Source organism: Narcine bancroftii, chromosome 4 (assembly GCF_036971445.1).
Source record: "Narcine bancroftii isolate sNarBan1 chromosome 4, sNarBan1.hap1, whole genome shotgun sequence".
Lineage (NCBI taxonomy): Eukaryota > Metazoa > Chordata > Chondrichthyes > Torpediniformes > Narcinidae > Narcine > Narcine bancroftii.
Genome location: NC_091472.1, coordinates 284095441 through 284122948, shown reverse-complemented (window position 1 = coordinate 284122948; position 27508 = coordinate 284095441). Strand labels below are relative to the sequence as shown.

General features: G+C 39.6%; 1 protein-coding gene across 2 annotated transcripts in view; it reads left to right on the top strand.

Moving 5' to 3' along the window:
• ccdc93 (coiled-coil domain containing 93) overlaps positions 1-27113 on the top strand; it is a 100005-nt gene extending 72892 nt beyond the window's left edge. For both annotated transcript variants that reach the window (XM_069935223.1, XM_069935224.1), the window contains exons 18-23: positions 1918-2026; positions 2723-2805; positions 14000-14037; positions 16265-16349; positions 23726-23839; positions 25357-27113. In XM_069935223.1, the coding sequence (XP_069791324.1) occupies positions 1918-2026; positions 2723-2805; positions 14000-14037; positions 16265-16349; positions 23726-23839; positions 25357-25413 (486 nt within the window). In that variant the 3' untranslated portion in view covers positions 25414-27113. The remainder of the gene's footprint in view (positions 1-1917; positions 2027-2722; positions 2806-13999; positions 14038-16264; positions 16350-23725; positions 23840-25356) is intronic.
• The last annotated feature ends 395 nt before the right edge of the window (positions 27114-27508 follow it).

The following is a 27508-nucleotide window of genomic DNA, read 5'->3' as shown; positions in this document are numbered from 1 at the left end:
CTTTTCGCTGACCATCCTCTCTGCACTAGATTAGCTAGACCATCAAGCTTTTGTTTCTTGACTAGAGCTTGGGATTCAATGCCATCATACCAGCAAAGCTTGTGACCAAACTAAAGTATCTGTGACTCTGCAGGTGGATTCTGAACTTCGTCATTGGCAGATTGCAATCAGTACAAATTGGCAACATCACCACCTCCACAGTGACCATCTACATGGGCACCCCAAGGCTGCGTATTTAGCCTCCTGCTCTGTTCCCGGTATACTAGTGACTGAGAAGCCAAGTTTGACTCCAACCCCATCTAAAAATTTTCTGAGGATGTCGTTGGCCTAATAAGTGGAAATAATGAGTCAGAATACAGAATGGAGATCAAAAATTTGGGTGGTGCCAGAACAATCTCGCTCTTGACATCACCAAGACCAGTGAGCTTATTGTTGATTTTATGAAGGGGAGACTGAGGGACCACACACCTGTCAGCATTGATAGATGGACAAGGAAAGAGTTATTACCTTCAAAGTTCTAGTCTTCTATATTTCAGAAGACCTTTCCTGGAGCCAACACATGGAGGCAACTGTGAAGAAGGCACACTAACACCTTCACTTTCTAAGGAGTCTGTCATAAGATACTCTATCAAAGTTGTACAAGGGGCACTGTGGAAAGTTTACTGACTGGTTGCATCACAGCCTAGTTTGGTAATCCGTATGCCCACGAACACAGAACTTAGCAAACATTGCCAGGTCCATCACAACCTCTGACTTATTATCCATTGAAGACATTTATGTGAGGCACTAACTCAAAAAGGCAGCCAATTTCATGAAGGACGCCCAATCACCTTGGTCACAGCTTCCTCACTGCTACCTTCAGCAAAAGTCAGAGAAACCTGAAATCCAGAACTTCTGGGTTCAAGAATAGTTTTTTCCCACCTACTATCAGCCTCTTGAACCTTAATTTGTTATACAAATCATGGACTGCTCTGACCCCACAAAAAGGCTTTTTTTTTTTCTTCCTGTTGGGGGAATTGTGAATATCTATTTATCTTTTATATTTATTGTCTTTCAGTTGCATTATGTATACTATTGTCTTTTTTACGGAGTACAGTATCTGTTCAGCTGCAACAAGTAATAATTTCAGTGCATATGTGTATTGTACAATCTAAATGACAGTAAACATATTTTTATGGTTGTCTCTGGACAGTGACCAAAGCACAGACATACATTGGATCTGGTGCATTCAGGCAAGACTCAGGATGTACAGCATACTTTTACATTTGTAATCTAGATGCATCATACAGTAGTCCTGCAGTTTCATGGTCACCATTGCTACTTTTCAATTCTAGATTTATGTAATTGAATTAAATTATCCAGCTCTTGGGTTTTTTAATTCATTTTTAAAATTTAAATTGTCAATGTACCCGGATGTTAATCCAATTATTCTCTGCCACTGTATCTTTGGCTCCAATGATCTAGAATTGCAATAATTTCAACAAAATTGAAGTTTGCTATGGAATGCTTCTGTGTGCAGTATATTTAAATGATTATGCACAGTCAGATGGTCTTGAATTGGGTTAGTGCGGACCAGCCATTTGTTGGGGCCTGAGGCATCTGAATGCTATAAATATACCTTTTGATATCTGATTCAAATGTTAACCTTAAATGATACATGGAAATTTGAGTTACAAAAAGGTTAAGTTGTAGATGTATTTTTAAAAAAATCACTATTTGCTTTCTTGTAAGTTAATTATACTGTATCTTATTTACTTTTTATTTTTTCTCTATTGGCCTGTTGATCATTGAATGCAAAGCATGACATTACTGTTCTAACAAGTACAATATCAATGACACATGTTCAATCACCTTGTGAAATAGCAAATTAAAATGATATTTTGAAATGAAGATAAATCACAATCAATTTGTACGCAGGCACGACGGAATAGAGAAATTGCTATTTTGCAAAGAAAAATTGATGAAGTACCAAGCAGGGCAGAATTGACCCAATATCAGAAACGATTTGTTGAGCTCTATAATCAAGGTCTGTATTTGATGTTTTTTTTTACTTTGAAATTGTACTTTAAAGGAAATATTTTGGCTCATGTAATAAACATGTTCATACTAAAGAGAGAAAAGCAGCACCTGCCTAATGATCGGTCAAGATTAAAAAAAAAATTACAAGGCAAAATGCAAAGATAATTATAATACTAAAAATTAAAAGCAACCAACATTCAATTTTCAATAATTTTTCAGCATGTTTTAGCAACAGCACAGTGATTAATTGCTAATATTGTCTTCTAACACCTGAAATGTAAATATTGGGCATATTCTGCTCCACAAAATGTGCAGTGAGATTTTTTTTCTGCAAATTGTTTTTGTTCAATACATCAGCTAAATTAGAGCTTCTCCGTGCAGTTAGTACAATGGATTGTTAATCTAGAATTTAGAGTTCAGTTCTCTGAAGTGAGATTTGTATATGATACCAGCTACTTATAAAGCAAGATTACTGTCAGTGTGGCTAAATCTTGCTCATGCTTCATTAATTTTGAACTGGTATTTTCCCTAATTCACAGAGAACTAATCATTTTAAATTGCTTTCTGCATTTAAATCAGTGAAATACTCCTGTACTATTCTGAAGAATTACATTTGTAGTGAAATATTTTGTAGTGAAACATAGATGTGGTTTGTCTGAATTTGAGTTGAAACAATTGTTGGTATCTATATGCTCTGTTACAGTTGCAGCAACTCACAAAGAAACAAAACAATTTTTCACTCTTTATAACACACTTGATGATAAAAAGGTGTACTTGGAAAAAGAGGTAAGAAAATTAAATCTATCATTTAAGGAGAGACCTGGAAATACAGATACATAATTCCTTGAAACTGGTGTCTCCGATGGATAGAATTGTAAGGAGAGCTTTTGGCATATTGGCCTTCATAAATCAAAGTATAGGAGCTAGGATATAATGGTAAAGTTGTATAAGACATTGGTGAGGCCAAATTTGGAGTATGGTGTGCAGTTTTGGTCACCTAACTAAAGGAAAGAGATCAATAAGATAGAGTACAGAGAAGACTTACTAGAATGTTGCCTGGACTTTTAGAACTGAGTTACAGAGAAAGGTTTAAACAGGTTAGGACTTTATTCCCTGGAGCGTAGAAGAATGAGGGGAGATTTGATAGAGGTATTTAAAATTATGAGGGGGGTAGTCAGAGTAAATATCGATAGGCTTTTTCCACTGAGGGTAAGTGAGATACAAACTGGAGGATATGGGATAAGAATGGAAGGGGAAAAGTTTAGGGGAATATGAGCGGGAACTTCTTCACACAGAGAGTAGTAGGAGTGTGGAACGAACTGCCAGCTGAGGTGGTGAATGTAGGCTCAATTTTAAAATTAAAGAATTTGGACAGGTCCATGGATGGGAGAGGTATGGAATACTATGAACTAGGAACAGGTCAGTGGGACTAGGCAAAAAAACATGGTTTGCCACAGTCTAAAAGGGCCGAAGGGGGCTCTTTCTGTGCTCTAATGCTCTATGGTTCTATTTTGCTTTATGTTCTGATGCACTAAACATTTGGAATAATTTAGGCAAATAGGTTTATTTAAGGCTGTGTCCATCTTAAAATAAAAAAATATGCAAATGTTGGACTATGGAAATATAAGCAAAGGAAGGAACGAACAAGTGATTGGTCAAAATACAGTATGTCAAAACTGAGTATCGACCAGTGCCACTCACATCAACAGTGATTAAGTATTTTGAAAGGCTGGTATTGAAGATCAGCTCCTGTCTGAGTGTGACATTGATCCATTCCAATTTGCCTATTGTAGCAACAGGTCTATGTTGGATGCCATCTCACTGGCTCTACACAAAGCCCAGCACATGGACAGCAAAAATGTATTCATTAGGATGCTCTTTATCGACTACGCTTCGGCATTTAACACCATCATACCTTCAAAATTGATCAGCAAACTCCAAAACCTGGATCTCAACACCCCACTATGTAATTGGATCCTTGATTTCCTCACCTTCAGACCACAATCAGTGAGAATTAGTAAGAACATCTCCTTTGCAATCTCCATTAGTATCGGAGCACCACAGGGCTGTGTTCTTGTGTACCTCTTTTCTACTTGCTTTACACCTGTGACTGTGGCTCGGTACGACAACAACATCTACAAATTCACTGATGATACCATGGTAGTGGGTTGTATAAAAATAAGCGATATGTCAACATACAGGAGAGAGATTGAAAACTTGGCTGAATGCTACACCAACAATAACCTCGCACTCTTCTTTTAAAATTATTTTTATTGAGTGTTATCAGAGAACAAACAAAAAAGCAATAAATCAATTGCAATGAAACCTTTACAGATTTACAAATAATAGCATATGGTACAGTAGCAATACTAATTAATTCTAAATCCAATAAATGGTAATACATCCAATATTATAAGAGATAAGAAAAAATGAAAAAAAAATCAAACTCACAGCAATCAAGGTTAAATTTCAATTTGTGTGTAGTGTTAATCTGAACAAGTGGCCTCAGGGGATCCAAACAAGCACAGCCAGTGACATTCAGCATCGCACCGAATTAGTCAAATTATGGAAGTGAGCTGTTAATAGGCCCCAAGTCTTATCAAAAGAAATCTTGATTTTTGTGATCCTTATCCCTAATTTTCTCCAAATTTAAAAAGGACATAATATCTAATAGTGTAGGTGGGAACTCATCTTTCAATTTGAACAGAATTTCTCTTCTTGCTAATGAAGTGGAGAATGGTTAGAATATAAAATATTATATACATCTTTAGAAAAACCAAATAGTGCAATTACCGGACATGGATCTAAAGTGATCCCAAATATGGTTAAAAAAGTTCTAAAAATGTTGGTCCAATATTTTTGCAAATTAGGGCAAGTCCAAAACATATGTAACAAAGAGGCATCAAATATTTTACATTTGTCACAAAGTGAACTAATATCAGAATAAATTTAAGCAAGTTTGACTTTGGAGAAATGTATATGATGTAGCACTTTGAATTGAATAAGCCTATCCCTAGTGCACAATGATGAATTGTAAATCAGGCCCAAAATTGAAGTCCATTCTTCCTCTGAGAAAGAGATATTCAGTTTTATTTCCACTTAAAGAAATTGTTTTCATATTCAGTAGTTATAATATAAAGCAGATATCATGTGTTGATGAGTAAATTGTAACTCGTAGTTTATTGATAAGATTTGGGTAAGGAATAGTAGGAAATGTTAAAAGCTTAGAGCGAACAAAATGTCAAATTTGTTAGTGTCTGAAATAATGTCTATTTGATTGTATAAATATCTTCCCCAATTGTTGAAGGGATACAAAATGTTGTATAAAAAAGATCTTTAAAAGTATTAATACTTAAATTATTCTATTTTTGAAAACTGACATCTAAAATAGCTGGTTGAAATAAATAATTAGATATTTATAAGGGTTGTGAACTCCTCAGACTCGACATCGACATAGCCGCTCTCAGTGAAGTCCGCCTTGAAGATGTAGGCAGCCTCCAAGAACACGGTACAGGCTACACACTCTACTGGTCTGGCAAGCCTATGGATGAACGACGCCTATCTGGTGTAGGCTTCATGGTCAAGAACTCCATTGCCTCCAAACTCGAAAACCTCCTGACAGGCCACTTGGACTGGATCACGTCCATGCGACTCCCCCTTCAACACAAGCGTTGCATCACCCTCAAGAGTGTCTATGCTCCAACCCTCCAGGCGGAACCAGCAGAAAAGGACAAGTTCTACACTGATCTGTGCAACCTCATTCAACGCACCCCTACAGCCGATAAGGTTGTCATCTTTGGCGACTTCAACGCTCGCGTCGGCAAAGACTCAGAAACCTGGCCAGGAATCCTGGGCAAGCATGGTGTCGGCAAGTGCAACGACAACAGGCGCCTCCTGTTGGAGCTCTGCGCAGAACAGCGGCTCGTCATTATAAACACCCTTTTTTAGCAGAGGGACAGCCTGAAGACTACCTGGATGCATCCCCGATCCAAACATTGGCACCTCCTGGACTACGTCCTGGTGCTAGAAAGAGACAAACGAGATGAGGTCCACACCAGGGTCATGCCCAGCGCGGTATGCCACACTGACCACCGGCTGGTTCGCTGCAAGCTCAACCTTCACTTCAAGCCAAAGTCCAGAAACAGTAAAGCCCCCAGAAAGAGGTTCAATGTTGGAAACCTGCAGTCAGACGAAGTGAGAGGAAACTTCCAGGCAAACCTCAAAGCAAAGCTCGAGGATGCAATCTGCCTCACGGACTCGTCCCCTGAAACCATCTGGGATCAGCTGAAGACTACCATACTGCAATCCACTGAAGAGGTACTGGGCTTCTCCTTCAGGAAAAACAAGGACTGGTTCAACGAAAACAACCAGGAAATCCAGGAGCTGCTGGCAAAGAAGCGAGCTGCCCACCAGGCTCACCTTGCAAAGCTGTCCTGGCCAGAGAAGAAACAAGCCTTCCGTCGCGCATGCAGCCATCTTCAGAGCAAACTCCGGGAGATCCAAAATAAGTGGTGGACTAGCCTCGCCAAACGAACCCAGCTCAGCGCGGACATTGGCGACTTCAGGGGTTTTTATGAGGCTCTAAAGGTTGTGTACGGCCCCTCACCCCAGGTCCAAAGCCCGCTGTGCAGCTCAGACGGCAAAGTGCTCAGCGACAAGATCTCCATCCTCAACCGATGGTCAGAACACTTCCAATCTCTTTTCAGTGCCAACCGCTCAGTCCAAGAATCTACCCTGTTCCAGCTCCCTCAACAGCCCCTAAGCTAGAGCTGGATGAGGTCCTCACCCAGGAAGAGACATATAAGGCAATTGAACAACTGAAAAGTGGCAAAGCAGTAGGTATGGATGGAATCCCCCCCAGAGGTCTGGAATGCTGGCGGCAAAACTCTGCATGCCAAACTGCATGAGATTTTCAAGCTCTGCTGGGACCAAGGAAAGTTGCCTCAGGACCTTTGTGATGCCATCATCATCACCCTGTACAAAAACAAAGGCGAGAAATTAGACTGCTCAAACTCCAGGGGAATCACGCTGCTCTCCATTGCAGGCAAAATCTTCACTAGGATTCTCCTAAATAGAATAATACCTAGTGTCGCCGAGAATGTTCTCCCAGAATCATAGTGCGGCTTTCGCGCAAACAGAGGAACTACTGACATGGTCTTTGCCCTCAGACAGCTGCAAGAAAAATGCAGAGAACAAAACAAAGGACTCTACATCACCTTTGTTGACCTCACCAAAGCCTTCGACGCCGTGAGCAGGAAAGGGCTTTGGCAAATACTAGAGCGCCTCGGATGCCCCCCAAAGTTCCTCAACATGGTTATCCAACTGCACGAAAACCAACAAGGTCGGGTCAGATACAGCAATGAGCTCTCTGAACCCTTCTCAATTAACAATGGCGTGAAGCAAGGCTGTGTTCTCACACCAACCCTCTTTTCAATCTTCTTCAGCATGATGTTGAAACAAGCCATGAAAGACCTCAAAAATGAAGACGCTGTTTACATCCGGTACCGCACGGATGGCAGTCTCTTCAATCTGAGGCGCCTGCAAGCTCACACCAAGACACAAGAGAAACTTGTCCGTGAACTACTCTTTGCAGATGATGCCGCTTTAGTTGCCCATTCAGAGCCAGCTCTTCAGCGCTTGACGTCCTGTTTTACGGAAACTGCCAAAATGTTTGGCCTGGAAGTCAGCTTGAAGAAAACTGAGGTCCTCCATCAGCCAGCTCCCCACCATGACTACCAGCACCCCCCCACATCTCCATCGGGCACACAAAACTCAAAACGGTCAACCAGTTTACCTATCTCGGCTGCACCATTTCATCGGATGCAAGGATCGACAACGAGATAGACAACAGACTCGCCAAGGCAAATAGCGCCTTTGGAAGACTACACAGAGTCTGGAAAAACAACCAACTGAAAAACCTCACAAAGATTAGCGTATACAGAGCCGTTGTCATACCCACACTCCTGTTCGACTCCGAATCATGGGTCCTCTACCGGCATCACCTACGGCTCCTAGAACGCTTCCACCAGCGTTGTCTCTGCTCCATCCTCAACATTCATTGGAGCGACTTCATCCCTAACATCGAAGTACTCGAGATGGCAGAGGCCGACAGCATCGAATCCCCGCTGCTGAAGATCCAACTGTGGTGGGTAGGTCACGTCTCCAGAATGGAGGACCATCGCCTTCCCAAGATCATGTTATATGGCCACTGTGACAGAGGTGCACCAAAGAAGAGGTACAAGGACTGCCTAATTAAATCTCTTGGTGCCTGCCACATTGACCACTGCCAGTGAGCTGATATCGCCTCAAACCGTGGAAATTGGCGCCTCACAGTTCGGCGGGCAGCAACCTCCTTTGAAGAAGACTGCAGAGCCCACCTCACTGACAAAAGACAAAGGAGGAAAAACCCAACCCCAACCAACCAATTTTCCCTTGCAACCGCTGCAACCGTGTCTGCCTGTCCCGCATCGGACTTGTCAGCTACAAACGAGCCTGCAGCTGACGTGGACATTAGCCCTCCATAAATCTTCGTCCGCGAAGCCAAGCCGAAGAAAGAAAAGAAAACTATACATCCTGTAGGTCTGAAAATTTTTCTGAATTGATTCCAGATCTTCAATCTATGTGTCATTATTAAGTTCTTTGTCAATTTTTGAATAGAGATAGGTAAAGATGACCTCCAATACCGCACATAGGGAGGTAATTCTGAGGGACTTCAATTCCATCTCAATCTAATTAGGATATTCATCCATCTTTTCACAAATGAGGTAGGTCTAATTCCCCCATTATTTCTAGTGTTCTGAAGATATCTTTTATTCAATCTAGGTTCCTTGTTTTGCTATATCTATATTGATTCAAAGTGGTCAGTAAAAGGACAGGAATAAATATTGGCAGTGAATGAAAGAGGTATAACATTTTTGGTAGAATATTCATTTAAACTAAATTAATATGACCTATCATAGTTACTGAGAGTAGTGAACATCCTGTAAGAATTGATTGGGTTTGGTTCACTAAAAGTGCAAAGTTTTCTTTAAAAAGATTTTTAATTTTTTTTAGTTATAATAATGGCTAAGTCTTTAAATTGTTCATTCACTATTTTGAATAAAGTTCTGCCGCACCCTTCAGTGGTCATAATTCAGTCTTATGAAGATTGATCTTATAACCAGTAAATCTGCTAAAACGAGAAAGTAATGAGAGTATATTCGGTATGGAAACTCCTCGTTGGAAATAAACAATAAAAAGTCATCCACATAAGATAACTTATGTTCACTAGTTTCTCTTAGCATACTAGTAAAATCAGGATTTGACCTCAGAGCAATAGCAAGGGGTTCCAGTACTCAGTCAAAAAGCAATGGGCTCAGAGGACAACCTTGTCTTGTGCATCGATGTAGTAAAAAGCTTGGATTGCTGGGAATTGGTATAAATTGAGGCCATTGGAGATGTATATAAAAATTTTAGCTAATCTATAAAAACTGTGCCAAAATTAAATTTTCCTAGGGTGGCAAATAAATATTCCCATTCTACTCTATCAAATGCTTTTTCAGCATCTAAGTATAAAATATATTAATTGTTATGAGTAGAAGATGTAGACATCATATTCAGTAATCTATCAATATTATAATAAGAATGTCTATTTTTAATGAAACCTGTTTGATCTGAGTTTATTATAGCTGATAAAACATTCTCCAATCTCGATATGCTAAAACTCTAGATAAAATCTTAACATCCATATTTAGTAAAGAGATCTGTCTGTGAAATGTACAATCCTGAGTCTTTGCCCTTTTAAAAAAATCACCAAAATAATTGCTTCATTAAAAGGAGGTGGTAATTTTCCTTTGAATGAGTCATTTAGTACCAAGTTTAAATGTAGGAGTAATTGTTTAGAAAACTCAACTGGATAACCATCCAGGACCCAGAACTTCACTTGATTGTAATGAAAATACTGCTTTATGCAATTATGAAATTGGAGCTTCTAAACGTTCTTTATTTTTCTGAGAAATTATTGGTATATTTAAATAGTTTAAAAATTCATACATAAAATCATGCTCATTATTAAATTCAGAGGAATATAAATTAGTATAGAAATCTTTAAAAATGTTTATTTTGGATTGATTGGTAGTAATATCAGGGAGATGTATCTTATTAATTTACTTATTAGCCAACATGGCTTTCAATTGGTTAGCCAACAGTTTAACGGACTTCTCTCCATGAATGTAAAATTGGCTTTGAGTTCTTAAAATCCATTAAAATCTTAAAATCAGGTGTATAGAAAGAACATCAAATTTAGATTTTAGTTTAGTTCTTCTGATTAATTCCAAGTCTCTATTTTGGGCAAGGTTAAAATCAATTTGCCTTATCTGATTAATCAAATCTAATCTTTCTTCCCTCGTCCTTTTGTTTATATTGGCTATATAAGAAATAATTTGGCCATATAGGTAGGCTTTCATAGTATCCCAGATCACTACATTTTGAAATATCTGTGGTTGAGTTGACAAAGAAAAATTGAATTTGGTTTTCTAAAAAAGTCAAAAACTATTATTAAATAATATGGTATTAAGCCGGCATTGCTTTTTAATACTTGGAGTATTTGGGAATTCCAAACAGAGAGACTGGAGCGTGATCTGAGATGACTGATACTCACAAGCTTTAACCAAGTTAATTAGCTGGTTGTCTATTTAAAAACATAATCAATCCTGCTATAGGCTTTATGATTGGTTGAGAAAAAAAATTCCCTACAGGTAGGATTCAAAAATATCCATACCTCAGACACTCCTGTATTAGATAAGGAGTGTATTGTTAAAGCTGATTATGAGAGATTAGTCTTTTTTTCCGAAGATCAGTCTAAAATTGTGTTCAAACAATTAAAATCACCACCTAAAATTAGTGAGTATTTGGAAAGGTCCGGTAAAAGATCAAAAACCTTTTCAAAAAATGTTCGGTCTTGCACATTTAGATTATAAATATTGACTAAAACCACCAGTCTATTCTGTAAGTGTCCCAGTAAGAATAATATAGCACCCCATTTTACCCATTATATTATTATGCAGTATGTGATATATTTGGTTGAATTAAAATAGAGACATCCCTAATTTTGGTTTCAGAGGTTGAGAAATAACATTGCTCAGTCTTTTGAATATGTGTTTCTTGGAAATGCGTAATATCTGCCTAGTTTTTTACATCTTAAAATACATTGTTAAAGAAAGAATCTATTAAAATTATCTATGGAATGTGAAGGGACTTACTGGACCCATAAAGCATAAAGGATTTTAGCGCACAATAAACATTTAAAGATGTAAAAAACTAGATGAAAGCACATCCCTGAGGCCGCAGTTCGGAGGATAGAAAATTATTCAATGTGACCTTGTTCCATACAAACCCAAACGAAACACCCTACCCCACCCTTACATGAAGGTCATAAGCAAAAAAAAGTGACCAGCTCAAAAATAATCTAATGAAACCTCTGACTGTACTATTGATTTTCCTGCTCCTAATTAATCGAATGTTATAGTTCATCCCAATGATAAGAATAAGAAAGCTAGCCAAAACACTAATAACACACAAGTGCGATCTAAAAACAATTCCAGTCTTCCAGTGCGCGTGATCTTCACAATTGCCATTTACACCATAAAATACCCTGTTTAACTTTAGTTTAAAAGGTAAAATTTATAACAATAATTGGTTAAATAAAAAGCAATTTCAAACAAACCAGCTGATGATCGTTAGTCATCTTTTCCAAAAGTTCCAACTGTAGTTATAAACTAGTATAGTGAGTAAAACTCTTGAACAATAGAGAATAAATACTAAATGCATGCGCAGAAAAGACAACGTTTAACAATTACGAAAACCTGGACTGATACTTATATTCCTGACTCAAAGTCAAAAATGTCTACGTTCAAATTCATTAAAGACATTTAATGCTTGAAACAAAACCAACTCCCATTATGTTAAACAATGTTTTCATTAAACTAGTAAACACAAAAAGAGGAAAAATAAAGAGCTATTTCCACAATCGGCCATTCAATTTGTTATCATAAAACAGTGGTTGACATTCCCAGGGGCTCAGTTTTAAGAAAGTTCCATGCTGCTTCTAGTGAACTCAAGAAAATCTTTCCACACCTTATTCTGAGTCTCGCTGGATAGAGAAGGGTAGGTTTAAAACTATACCTATATAGTTCCGACATTACTTCATTGTAAACTTTGAGGTGTGCAACAACTTCTGGGCAGTAACCTTCTAGGAAATGAACGCATGTTCCTCGATAAGTTGATTTTTTTTTTGAGCATGCCTATCAAAATTATTTCTTTCTTTTGAAAATGGTGAAATCGAATAATAACAGGTCTGGGGGCTTCTGAAGTATCTTTGGTTGAGAGGGAATGCTGTGGTCTTTCAAGCACTACTCTTTTCCAAACAGATACTCCAAAAAGATCTGTAAGTAAGCTTGTGAAAAATTTTAATGGTGGTTTGTCCTTCTCAATCCCTTCCTTCAGACCTAAAATGCGGATATTATTCTGACGATTCTAACTTTCCATATTTATTACACGTTGTTTCAGCTTGATATTAGCAGTATCATATTTTGTTGTTTGAGCTTATCCAGCAGTTCATTTAAAGCAGACCAATCTAGCTCCAAAGTCATCAAACATTGTTCAAAATGAGGTATTGATTCCATAACTGGGTCTAACTTCTTCCCTATCTCTTTGGCCCACATTTTTAAAGCATTATTTATATTCACAGACTGTTTCAAAATCATTTTAGAGGTCATACTCAGTGTCAAAGGAATGTCTTATTCAGTCTCCTATTCTTCCTGCATCAGCTCTGTTTCTTCCCTCCCTGCCATTGTTTTGAGTCGAGGAATTTTTGGTATCTTAGGAATTTTAACTCTTCTTTGGCATGAGAGATTTTCTAGTATCTATCCATCATAAAGATAAACTGCAGAAAGATTGGTTAATTAAAGAAGATTGTAAAGCTGGGAAATATTTGAAAAATATACTGAGCTCACAACCACACGTCTTCACAGCATCTGGTCACCAGCGGAAGTCAATAACCTCGCATTCAATGTCACCCAAAGCAAGGAGCTTATTATTGACTTCAGGAAGGTAAAATCAGAGGTGTATGATCCAGTGGCCATTGGATATCAGATATGGAGATGGTGCACTAATTTAAGTTCTTGGGAGTCACTACGTCGAAGGATCTTTCCTGGACCCAACACACCAACAGCATCGTGAAGAAAGCACATCTGTGCCTCTTCTCCTCAGGAGTTTGTGGAGCTTTGGTATGACATCAGAAGCTCTGGCAAATTTAAAAATGTGCTGACTGGCTGCATCACTATCTGGTATGGGGACATCAATGCCCTTGAGCGTAAAGCCCTGAAAAAGGTAGTGGTCACAGCCAAGGACATCACAGGCATCACCATTGAGAACATCTATGGGGAAATCTACCTTCAGAGTTCAGCAGCAATCATTGAGCATCCACAACATTCAGCACACTCTCTGTTCTCGCTGCTACTATAAGGAAAGAGGTGTCGGTGCCACAAGACTCACACCACCAGGTTCAGGAACAGCTCCTACCCCTCCACCATCTAACTCCTCAACGACAAACTCAATCAGGGAATCATTTAAGGACTCTTACTTTTGCACTTCATTATTTGCTTTTTTTTTTCCTCTCTCTGTTACACAATCAGTTGTTTACATTTGTTTATTTACATGTTTACATTGTGTACAGTTTTTTGCACAACCAATAAGTGGCAATTCTGCCTCACCCGCAGGGAAAAGAATCTTGGGAATGTATGTGATGTCATGTATGTACTCTGACAATAAATCTGATCTTGCCCATGCATTAGGGTTAGGGCTGGAAAAAGTTCAAACCTGTTCATTGTCTAATTCTAAGATTACAAAATTTGAAATATGCAAAGCTTTATTAGAATTAAGAGAAGCACAAAGTTTCATCAATAAGTGGCAAAAATATTGATCCATTTTTCTCTTTTGCCAGGTTAACCTGTTGAATTCAATTCATGATAATTTTCAACAGTAAGTATCATGTAAGTTGCATGGAATGTATAAATTTATGCTGGAAGAGGAAGACTCCTCTTTACTTTTCAGATCATATTATTTATTGTCATGTAAAATAAAATAGAAATAGAATATTACACAAAATTGCCTCCAGTCTAACATAAGCCAAAGATTTGCCATTAGCATTGCCTGGCACCCCTTACAGTCAGAGAAGAGAGTCCCCTCAAAGTCACTGAGTGACCACAGATTTCCCTCCAGCGCTCTTGTTGCCTCTGCAGCCAAACAAACTCCAGTTCAGTTCAAACCATTGGTAACCAGAGTCCAGATCCAAACCTCCGACACAGTGAGGAAGCCTTCAGTGCCTGGAGCCCTACTTGCCCTCAGCACCCTCCTGAATCCTGATTCTGGCATTCGGTTCTTTTGAGCTAGTCTCCAGCAGCCTGCACCTGGTGGGAGTCCTTTGGCCTCAAGTCGCCTGGAGCAGAGGGGTTCCTTACCTGCAAGTTGCCAACTGCTCTCCGCCTGTGTGTGTCCCTCAGCCACAGAGCCCTTGTTGGTCAGCTTCCATGTTCTCTGTCCTTAGGTTTATTTCCTCAACTGAGAGGGGTCATGTACTCACCATTACTGGTGCCCTGCCCCATTCCGCTGCTCACTTGGAGTCTTCAACCCTTCATGGACGTTGCCGAATACTGGTGCTGCCATCTTTGACCCCATGGTTGCAAGATTCTAAAGCCTGGAGTCGGTGGTAGGACACTTTGCTGAAGCACTGTATCTCAGCTCTCCCCGAAACAGCAGTAGTGCTGCCATTGCAGCAGGTTTGACAGTGCCACCGTTTTATTTTACAGTTTAACTGCTGTAAAAAAAAACTTGCATCTTTTCCTCAGTCATCTTGATTATGCACAAGCAAAGCACAAATAATTCTTGGAGCATAACTAGCGCAAGTTTGTGCTTGGTATCCATCAGTCCTAATCTAATTTTGAACCATTAAATTATTAAGATTACAATTAAACTTCTTTGATTTGTAGTTTTGGTTATTTCTCTCACTAATTATCAGATATTTAGACATAGATATTATAACGTCTCAGACAGCAGCAATAGAAATTTGCCAAGACAGTGTTATATTTAAAATAATATTTTTATTATTAATTACTAATAACACCTTATCTAAGCTTAACCCCCAACTGTGTGGGAATGTACTTATGAGGGTGTGGTTGTGTGTGGAATACCCCAAGCCATTACATCTTAGGTCCAATTCTGGAATGACAGTTCAAAGTTCAGTCTCAGAAATCCAGTGTTGACATGCAGCCTTTAAATTGATGTAAAGATTTAATCATGGAATAGGTAAACTCACAAAATCCTTGTTGAGTTACTTCCAGAGAAAATGTCCTTTCATGCAAATGGTAGTCAAAACTCCTCCTTTCTTTGTGTGGGGAAAATGAAGCAAGTGGCTTTCACTCATCTTCCAGAACTCTCGTGGGTCAGCCGAAATGGTTATCACAATGGTCACGATCAAAATGCAGTATTTGCTCTGCTTCCAGGACTCTTTAGTGGGTCAGCCAAAATGACTATCACAATGGTCATGATGGGATTTAAACATTTTTCCTTCAACGTGTCCTTTCCTTTACCCACGATAGGGTACACTAATTCTCCTTACAGGGAGAAATCAAACAAATTGTCAATTACCACACGAAGCCACCTCAGCACAGTATTTCTCCAAAGAGCTGCCACTCCTGTGCTGCTTCTTTAAAGTGGCCCCTGATCAAACAATGTGCTCTTTCTTTAATATGTTGGTCAATGGAACACTTCCTTGCTTCTCTTCAGAAGCAGCGAGATGCTGTACCAGTCTGTTGTCTGCCCACAGTCATCTCCAAAGTTTGCAGGGTTTGCAGCTTGATTTGTTAGCTCTTAAAGTGACAATCCCACCAAAATGGAAATGAAAATGGGAGTATACAGCATGGTTACATTTTGATCCATGGGTCCGTGCCGCCCAATTTACACCCAATTAACCTACAACTCCGGTACATTTTGAACGGTGGGAGGAAACTCATGCAAACATGGGGAGAACGTACAAATTCCTTACAGAGCAAGATTCAAACCCCAGTCCCGATGCTGGCACTGTAAAGGTTACGCCAGCCACACCACCCCTCACTTTGATAAATTAAGTTTCCAAAATGTATGCAGATATTTACATTTTTATCTTTTTTTATATTGATAAATTTATAAAATGTTTTATTAAACTTTTCAGGGCTATGGCTTCTCCAGCTACTCGAGAACAGTTCTTGCGTCAGATGGAACAAATTGTGGAAGGTATTAAGCAGAATCGCATGAAGGTAAGAGTTCAATTGATTTTAGATACATTATACTCTGCAGCACAGGTGCTTAATATTTTATCTCTGAAATTCCAAAAACCGAACATTTTTTGAATGAATGTCATCTGCTCACTAAAACTCACGTTTGACCTTACGTGACCCGCATTCAACTCATGCTTGAATATCCTGTGTCGGTCCATGTCGGTAATAATGGAACCCTAGAGAATTCTTACTTTATAAGTGACACCAGAAAAAAAAAAGAGTCCAGTGCCTCTGATTCGCTGTATACGGACATCTGGTTCGTCATAGACAGCTTGATATCAGATGCCTCTGCTGCTCGCGGACTTTGAAGACTGTGGAAAAACTCTAAAAGAGCTGCAGAATCCCCTATAAGCAGAAAAGTGTCTGTCATTATCGATAGCTCAGAAAGTAGAGTTATTGCAGAAGCTTGATCGTGGTATGAAAAATGTTTTCAGCATTTACCCCCCCACCCCCCCCAAATGTCACATTATTAATACAGTCTTGTGACTAAGGACTTTTACACTCAATGGCACAAACTGATTGATTGATAAAGAAGTGCTGAACATTGACAATGATGCATCTGTTGTACATTCTTTGAGTGATGGAGAAATTGCTGGAATGGTGTTAAATGATAAGCGTGAGGAAATTAATGACGAAGAAGACATTGTAAATACAGTGAAGAAATGTCCATGGATGATATGGTTAAAATGTGTGATCACTTAATTGTTGGCATGGAGCAATGTGCATTTATCAGTGAGCATGAGATTATGGGAGTTGATTCAATTAAAGAGAGACCTCTTAGACAGAAACAGTTAACACTGGAACGAGTCTTTAAAAAGACTCCAACGTGAAGATGGTGATCACATTGTTGTAATGTGCTTTTACTGCATGTACAGTATATTTTCTGATGTTTGGCTTAGTTTGAGCCAATTTGTTTGAAATTTTATTGTATATTTTACTTAGACAATAAAATGACTAGTGTACTTTAAAAAAAATCTTTATCTCACCCTGTTCCCCACCCCCCCCCCGCCAATCCAGAGACCCTTCTAGTTGGAGTTTATTTTGCGCAAATCTGAAACAGCACACTGAGTACCATCATTTCTATTATCTGAAAAATTCTGAAAAGTGTCTGGTCGCAAGGATTTCAGATTTAAAACAAAACACATGGTGGTCAACAATTTTTTTGAGGAAAGGGTTGATTGAGGGAAAAGAAAAATTTGGGCACAAAGTTGTGTTAGTAAATTGGAAAAAGGAGTTTGAGAAACATTGAAGGAAAGCATGAAGTGAACTAAAAAGATTTGTTTGAATGAATAGTCATTTTGGCTAAGAACAAGAAATCTCTATTTTCTTCAGGATTAGAAATGGAATTACAATATTGTGGCCACAAGTGAGATTTGGTTGTAAGAGGGGCAGGACTGGCAGCTCCATGTTCCAAGGTTCTGTTGTTTTAGAATCAGTATATAGAGGTCCCACGTCAAGAGAGTTCAATACTAGGTGTCTTATTTGGGAATGAGTCAGGACAGGTGTAAGGGAACACATTGGATCTAGTCACCATCAATCCACTAGCTTCAAGATAATCATGATCTGGTCTTCGGGCTGAGATGCTAAATTGGAAAAAGGTCAATTCTGATGATTTCAGAAAGAATCTGGGAAATGTGAAAATTCCTTTCTGGCAGAAGTGAGCTTGATAAATGGGAAGGCTGTAACCAGTAATTTGCATGTTCCTGTCAGAATTAACTGCAAGACTAACAGGTATAGGTAATCTTGGTTTGAGAAATATTGAGACCATGGTTAAGAAGAATGTGTTGCAAAGCAGGTAGAGGCAGCAAGGAACAAATGAGGTACTTGAGGAATATTAAAAAAAATGTAAAACAAAAACACAAGGAGGAAACCGGGAGGGCTAAAAGAAGGCATGTGGCTCTAGCAGGCAAGATAAAAGAAAATCCCAAGGGCTATATTAAGAATCTATGAAAAATTATACAACATATTGCTATATTGTTTTGAGTGAGGAAACAAGTTTGGTAGGTCTCAAAGGCAAGGACTCTGAACACAGTTTTGATATAAGAAAGGATTTTATTTACAGAAGGCAACTGATGAAGAGCACACACACACAATGAACTGGTCAGGGAAAATTCACTACGATGCCCCACCACTCCTCAACTCAGTGCAGGCACAGCTCCATGCTACAAGGGACACTAATTAAACCCTCCCAACCCTTTTAACAGTGCACATCTAACCAACAGTTTCTCCAGCATCCTTCCACATTTCTACGCCTGGAGTGAAGCAGGGTGGTCCCAAGTTGGCAAAGAGAGAGAGAACAAAGAGCACGTGGCACCTTTATAGTGCTGGAGGGACAAGCCCACATCATTTTCTGGGGGCCAATAGCTCAGTGGCAGGAGGGTTAATCTAATTACAACAGCCAATGGGCCCAAGGCCAAGTACAGGCAGGCTGGAGAGTGGAGTTCCGGTAATTTACATGTGGCCAACAGCAAGGTGTGCACTAATGGGTGGGGCGGAACCAAATCTTGATTGGCAGCTGGTGTGTCCTCCAACTAGGTAGGGAGCAGTGCTGTCACATGACAGCTACAACCCTTCCCAGTACATATATTAAGAGCAAAAAGATAGCAAGGGATGAAATTGATTCCTGTTGAAGGCCAGAATGGTTGTATATGCTTGGAGCCAAGAGATATGGGGGTGATCTTACATGGATTTTTTTAATATCAGCATTTACTTGTGATATGGACAGTCTAAGGAAAATATGAAAGTTTGTAGACACCGTGATTGAAGTAAAAATACAAATCTTGAAGAAAAACTGTTTGAGAGTGATGATGTACAGAGGGGCAGTTTGATAGATGGCCATTTTCTTGTGATTGCCTCATATGGTCCTTTCTCTTGTAAAATTTGTGAATGAATAAACAACGACATGAATTTTAAACTCTGAATTCAAACAACATGATGTCTGCATATTGGGTAAAACACGCAAGACTGCAGACACCTTGATTGAAGTAAAAACACAATGCTGGCAAAACTCAGCAGGTCAAATAGCGAAATTAGACTGAATAAAATGGTGTGTGGTTGGGGTGGGGGGAGAGGCAGGGGGAGGAGCCCAGGCCCATAGGCAAGAGTTAACAGGAGAATAAGGGAGGGTACAATAGCAAACAGGGCTCTGTGAATGGAGAGAGGGGATGGAGAGCTGGAGGAAAGGAAATGGAGGGTTAGGAAGAGAGGGAGAACAGGGAGTGGTCTAGCAGAAACCGGAGAAATAGATGTTAATGCCAACCCATTGGAGAATGCCCAGATGGAATATTAGATGTTGCTCCTCCAATTTACAGGTGGTCTTGGTTTGACAGTACACGAGGGCATGGACTATGGAAGTAAATCAAAATAGCAGTGAAGTCATTGACCCTAAACAGATTACAGAGGGGGACACCAATAAGGGTGGATAAAAGATTTTCTTTCAGACAGTGATGGAGGCTAGTGCAGAAATGCAGGGGCCCTAGCAGATATATTTAAGATGACCTTGGCCACAAGTGAGGTGCCAGAGGATTGGAGGAAAAGCTAAGGTTCCATTGTTTAAATTTTAGACATATAGCATGGTAACAGGCCAATTAACCCACAAGTCCATGCCGCCCAATTTACATCCCATTAACCTGCACCCTGGATACGTTTTGAATGGTGGGAGGAAACTGGAGCCCCCAGAAAAAACCCTCACAAGACACAGGGAGAACGTACAAACTCCTTACAGAGAGCACAGGACTCGAACTCCGGCCCAGTCCTGATCACTTAAGAAAGGCTCCAAGAATAATTTGGGTAATTATAGGCTAGTGAGCTTGACATTATAAGGTATCTTTAAAGATGGGTCAACATGATTTTGTGCATGGTAGTTGATGTCTAAGCAATCATACAAGTTTTATAAGCAGCTGACCAGAAAAGATAATGAAGGAAAGGCCGCGGATGTTGCCTACACAGACCTTTTGTAAGACTTTTGAGGTCCTGGATGAGAGACTTATCAAGGTTTAGTCGCTTGGTATCCAGGATGAGGTAATATATGGAATTAAACTTTGACTTTGTGGGAGAATTCATCTCTGTGACTAGTGTTGTGCATCAGGGATTGATGCTGGGTTCATTTTTGTTTGTCATCTATATCAATGATTTGCAAATTTGCAGAGGACATTGATTGGGGGTGTAGTGGACAGTGAAGAAGGTTTTCAAAGCTTATATCAGGATCTGGACTAGCTGAAAAGAGGGATGCAAAATGGCAGATGAAATTAAATGCAGACAAGTGTGAGGTGTTGAACTTTGGGAGGATGAACCAGGTAGACAAGTTCATAAAAAAGATATTTTGACACACTGGCCTACATAAATCCAGGTATTGAGTACAGAATTGGAATGTTATGTAGAAGGTCATAAAGACATTGGAAAGGTCAAATTATGGGTCGAGAGAAAATTGGCAAGAATATTACCAGGACTTGATGAACTAAGTTATTGGGAAAGGTTGAATAGGTTAGAATGTTAGTCAGTGAAGCTTTGGAGAGTAAGGGGAGATTTGAGACGTATACACAATTTATAGATTGGGTAATGTAATCAGGCTTTTTTCACTGAGATTGGGTGAGAGAGGAACAAAGAGGACAAAAGGTGTGTTTAAGTGCAATATTAGGAGAACCTTCACTTGGAGGGTAGTGAGAGTGTAGAACAAGCTTCCACCAGAAGAGATTTAAGAGAAATGTAGATAGGTACATGGATGATAGAGGTATGGAGTGCTCTGGTCTGGGAGCAGGTAGGACTAGGCGGAAAAAGTTTGGCATGGATTAGATGGGCTGAAGGGCCTGTTTTCTGTAGTAGTTCTATAGGTTGGGCTTTCACTCTTGCGGCTACCTGAGCCAGACTGAATGGAACTTGGATTTTATTTTAAAAGGAATGCATGCAAGTTTTTTTTAAAAAGAGTTCTTCTATAATTTGATGTTTTGAAGATGTTAAAATAGGTAAGTGGCAAAAAAAGTCAAAATTATTTTATTGTTTAGTTCAAATGCTTGCCATTAATTACTTTTTGAAATACAATTTCTATTCTTGTGCAACATTGAGGCAGCTGTTTTGTGCACAAAGTTTCATGGATGACAAATGGAATGTATAACTAGTTATTGAGATTTTTTTTGGAGGTTCAGTAATAGATGATGGTCATCCTTGGCTTGGCTTCGCGGACGAAGATTTATGGAGGGGGTAAAAGTCCATGTCAGCTGCAGGCTCGTTTGTGGCTAACAAGTCCGATGCGGGACAGGCAGACACGGTTGCAGCGGCTGCAGGGGAAAATTGGTTGGTTGGGGTTGGGTGTTGGGTTTTTCCTCCTTTGCCTTTTGTCAGTGAGGTGGGCTCTGCGGTCTTCTTCAATGGAGGTTGCTGCCCGCCAAACTGTGAGGCGCCAAGATGCACGGTTTGATGCGATATCAGCCCACTGGCGGTGGTCAATGTGGCAGGCACCAAGAGCTTTCTTTAGGCAGTCCTTGTACCTTTTCTTTGGTGCACCTCTGTCACGGTGGCCAGTGGAGAGCTCGCCATATAACACGATCTTGAGAAGGCGATGGTCCTCCATTCTGGAGACGTGACCCACCCAGCGCAGCTGGATCTTCAGCAGCGTGGACTCGATGCTGTCGACCTCTGCCATCTCGAGTACTTCGACGTTAGGGATGAAAGCGCTCCAATGGATGTTGAGGATGGAGCGGAGACAACGCTGGTGGAAGCGTTCTAGGAGCCGTAGGTGATGCCGGTAGAGGACCCATGATTTGGAGCCGAACAGGAGTGTGGGTATGACAACGGCTCTGTATACACTTATCTTTGTGAGGTTTTTCAGTTGGTTGTTTTTCCAGACTCTTTTGTGTAGTCTTCCAAAGGCGCTATTTGCCTTGGCGAGTCTGTTGTCTATCTCATTGTCGATCCTTGCATCTGATGAAATGGTGCAGCCGAGATAGGTAAACTGGTTGACCGCTTTGAGTTTTGTGTGCCCGATGGAGATGTGGGGGGGCTGGTAGTCATGGTGGGGAGCTGGCTGATGGAGGACCTCAGTTTTCTTCAGGCTGACTTCCAGGCCAAACATTTTGGCAGTTTCCGCAAAGCAGGACGTCAAGCGCTGAAGAGCTGGCTCTGAATGGGCAACTAAAGCGGCATCGTCTGCAAAGAGTAGTTCACGGACAAGTTTCTCTTGTGTCTTGGTGTGAGTTTGCAGGCGCCTCAGATTGAAGAGACTGCCATCCGTGCGGTACCGGATGTAAACAGCGTCTTCATTGTTGGGGTCTTTCATGGCTTGGTTCAGCATCATGCTGAAGAAGATTGAAAAGAGGGTTGGTGCGAGAACACAGCCCTGCTTCACGCCATTGTTAATGTAGAAGGGTTCAGAGAGCTCATTGCTGTATCTGACCCGACCTTGTTGGTTTTCGTGCAGTTGGATAATCATGTTGAGGAACTTTGGGGGACATCCGATGCGCTCTAGTATTTGCCAAAGCCCTTTCCTGCTCACGGTGTCCTCAGCGACAAGATCTCCATCCTCAACCGATGGTCAGAACACTTCCAATCTCTTTTCAGTGCCAACCGCTCAGTCCAAGATTCCGCCCTGCTCCAGCTCCCTCAACAGCCCCTAAGGCTAGAGCTGGATGAGGTCCTCACCCTGGATGAGACATATAAGGCAATCGAACAACTGAGAAGTGGCAAAGCAGCAGATATGGATGGAATCCCCCCAGAGGTCTGGAAGGCTGGCGGCAAAACTCTGCATGCCAAACTGCATGAGTTTTTCAAGCTTTGTTGGGACCAAGGAAAACTGCCTCAGGATCTTCGTGATGCCACCATCATCACCCTGTACAAAAACAAAGGCGAGAAATCAGACTGCTCAAACTACAGGGGAATCACGCTGCTCTCCATTGCAGGCAAAATCTTCGCTAGGATTCTACTAAATAGAATAATACCTAGTGTCGCCGAGAATATTCTCCCAGAATCACAGTGCGGCTTTCGCGCAAACAGAGGAACTACTGACATGGTCTTTGCCCTCAGACAGCTCCAAGAAAAGTGCAGAGAACAAAACAAAGGACTTTACATCACCTTTGTTGACCTCACCAGATGATGGTCAAGAGCTGAATCAAATATGGCATTAACATTTCTATTCATGTACTAACTGCAGTCTGTACTTTAAATGTAACCTTCATTCACAGCGCGTTAGCCACAAAAGAAACCAGCTTTATGATGACTATAATTTTGCTAAATACTTTTGCAGGTAACAAATTAACTAAGTTTAATAGACTTTTTTTATAACTAGCTGATTACTCATGTCTAAAAGAGTTTTTGATTTTAATGGCCATCTCTCGATCTTGTTCTCTACATCGGGCAAAAACAAGCTTGAGAAAAAAAAGCAAGAAAATAAAATGAGACGTGATCAGCTGAATGACGAATACCTTGAACTATTGGAAAAACAGCGTCTATACTTCAAAACTGTCAAAGAATTTAAAGAGGTATTAATTATTTTACTTTGTACAGTAAAATATGAAACCTTGTAACTTCTCATTTGGTTTTTACATTTTATAAATACACTATTTGAATTAGAGCAAATGGTGAAGAAGTGTATTTCGGGCCCATGAATCCAAACTTGATGCATCAAGATTATTTTAGTAATACAATTTTAGTTTATTTTTGATATGTCGTAAATGTATTTTCAGAGGTTCTTTTATGATTTAATTAATTCCTCTTGATCAAAATGGAAGCAGCATTGAAGCGAAATTGAAACACTCAAATTTGGCAAATGGATGAAAGTGGAGGGAGAAGGAGAAGTGAATAGTTAAAGCTAACAAATGGAACATTGGGCGACATGAACAGTCTTGTGTTACAGTATATCCTTAGATATTCTTAAATTAGTAGTGTAGTTACAGGTAACTAATATTATCCATGTTTTTTTGGAGGATTAGAAGCAGAATGATGAGAGAATCAGGTTCAAGCATTGTGGGCTCAAAAGGGAAAGTGATCTCGCTACTGCATATGCAATACTGTATTAATATAGAACAGGCCCTTTGGCCCAGTGTTGTGCCAACTTGTATAAACCTACTCCTTCCCTCCCTCACCCTTCATTTTCCTTACATCTATGAGCCTTCTAAGTATTTTAAATGTCTTTATTGTACCAGCCTCCACCACCAGCAATGCATTTCAGGTATCCACCATGGTTTGTAAAAATAAAATTAAAAAGCTTACCTCTGAAGTCTTCCCTAATCATTCACTTATAAAGAATATCCTCTGATATTGGCCAATGTTCCTGAGAGTGTTAGCTGTCATTTATATCCATCCCTCTCAATTTTGTACCTCTGTTGTTTCTCTTCCTCCATTGATCTAAAAAGTGCTGGCTTGTTCAAGCTTTCTCTAGAAGACATGTTCCTCGATCCATCTAGCCTTTTGGAAAATCTTCTCTCCACTCTCTCTAAAGCTTTCACATTTTTACTGTAATGAGGCAACCAGAACTCAACATATTTAAATTATGGTCCTACCAGAGTTTAATAAAGCTGCAACGTTACCTTGTCTGCAATCACATGTACTTCTCACAGGTGAAGCCATCAGGGACATTGAAGTTCTCCCTGACGACAAACATCCTTTGCAAGAGGAGCATACTGCTGCCTTGCCAGTTCCACTGCTCTAACTGCAATAAGAAAGTGGCCTTACCTAAACATCACCTTAGCCTCCTGAATTAAAGTCTTAAGATTTTCACTGTATTTCCTCTCAGCAGAGCTGCATTCAAAAATCTTAGCTGTTATGCCCTGTGCTTTCTTACTAAAGTGTCTTCCCCAGCCCCCAGCCCCCCCCCCCCCCCCCCCCAACCAGTTGCTGTCAATCTTAACACCTGGGAATGCAGTGTCAATCATTTTTGATAAATGAACAAATCTGATTTGGATAGTTGCTCAAATTGTGAAAATATTCTTTAGTGAAAAAAAATCCTTGTTTTATTTATTAGAATTGCACTTAATATTTGATTTGTTATGATCCACAGGAGTGTCGAAAGAATGAAATGTTATTGACCAAAATGAGAACATTGGGGGTTTCCTGAATGAATTCACCAAGGATCCAATCAGTGGACTTGATTCTTCCAGTGAAGGGCATTTTAATGCTCAAAGGCAAAAAAAAATGGGTGCATGGAGCTATTTGCAATTCCTTTTTTTAAAAAAACATTAACTTTGTCAAGTGTATACTTATTTTTGTTTATTATTAACACTTGAGAACTGAGCAAACCATTGGAAAGTGAAAGCAGTAATAAAAATTATGCAAATAACCCAACTTTGAGTTAGATTATTGATTACTCAATTCTAGTTAGTTGAATCTTGCAAATTATTCATTCCAGCCAATAGTAACTTAAATGTGGGGAGGGTGGAGGAAGAAATAAAGCTTTTATTTTGCAAGTCTAATAAGTGAACATTCCACAATTATTTGCCAGTTTACTCCTTTTGTTATTCACACACTCTTCCTGGAAGTGTTGGATGTGGTGCCTTTTATCGTAATTTCCAATCTCACATAGGAAGATGTGTGATAAAGCCTGAATTTTATTAGTGCATACCTGGAAATGGACAGGTAATTTGTGAGAAGAGCATGTCGGAAAAAGGGTAAATGAATCATTAAATACTTCAAATATAACATTGTAAGTCATCACTGTGGTGTTTCTGGCCTAGTCGGGTGGAGATGGTTTAAAAAGCAGTATTTTTTTTTAAAAATCAGGCTCAATGTAATTAACTTTTTTAAAACTATTTTAAACATTGAAATTAAAGTAGATTTCAAAATACAGATGTAATAATATATTCATTATCAAATACATGATGATAATACCCGAACACCCCCTACAGTCCTAATGGAGGAGAAAAACAGAATGGACTGCTGCAAGTATTAAATCCCATCTGGCCTAAAATTCATATCTATTTCATCATTAACAGGGTTTCACATAGGTCTTAAAGGCTAAGAAAAACTATGTAATTATAATTTTAGCATCAGCTCTTTATGGCCTTATTTCAAGTTTATTGTTTGTGATCTGATTGTACAAGTACAACCCAATAAAACAGCATTCTCCAATCTTCAATGAAAAACATGTAGATACACAACCAGACATATAAATAGTGATTTGTTCAAATGAGTCTTGAATGGTTAATGTGAGCAGTTCCTTTGGTCATTCAGCATTCTCACTGGCCCTGGGAAGGAGCTGTTCCTCAGTCTGGTGGTGCTGAGCAGCTGAAAGATGCTAATGTGCAGTGTGGAATGAATCCTTAATGATTTTACATGCCCTGTTTAGACAGCGATCCTGTCGACGGTTTGTTGGGGGTGTGGTGGTGGAGGAGAGAGACTCCAGTGATCCTGTCTGCCACTCTTATATTCCTGTGGATTGACCTCTGATCCATTTCTCTGCAGCAACCATACCATCCTGTGATGTAGCCAGCCAGGGCACTCTCGCTAGAGTTCCTATAGAAGGCTGACATAATGATGGCCAGTATCCTTGCTCACTTCAGTCTTCTCAGGAAGTGCAGTTGCTGTTGTGCCTCCCTGACATGTGAGGAGATGTTGCGTGTCTACAACAGGTCACTAGTTAACTCCAAGGATCCTACAGAATCCCAATGTTCAAGATTCTACATTTGTGTGTGTGCAGTGAATCTGTAATATTTTGACCTGAAAGCTAAATGTGTTCTTTTACCACCTGAGACATAACATTGAAAAGTGTATTGATGTAAACTTATTAAAAATAAAATCAAACTGTATTTTGAACAATCATATGGAGTAAAATTTGCTTTCCTCTAAAATGATTATTATTTAATACTTCCTCAATCTGTTAAGAACTTAATTATACAATAATTATATTATACAATAATTATTATTATTTCTTGATGGATTTCTGTATACAAAATCCAGAAATGTGCTTGAATAATAACAGATTTCTCAAAGCAAACTACAACAAAAGGGCATTTAGAGCCTGGATTACAGGACAGGATTTTGTACTTTAGTAACTGGATTTCTTTACTACTGAAATTGCAACAAGAGTTGACAGATTTTTATTTAAAATATTTGTCTGACACCAGTTTCCCCTCCAGCTAATCCTTGGTAGCAACTGACATCAGGAACAGGAAAAAAATATCAACACATTAGGGATTGCTAAATGTACTGGAATG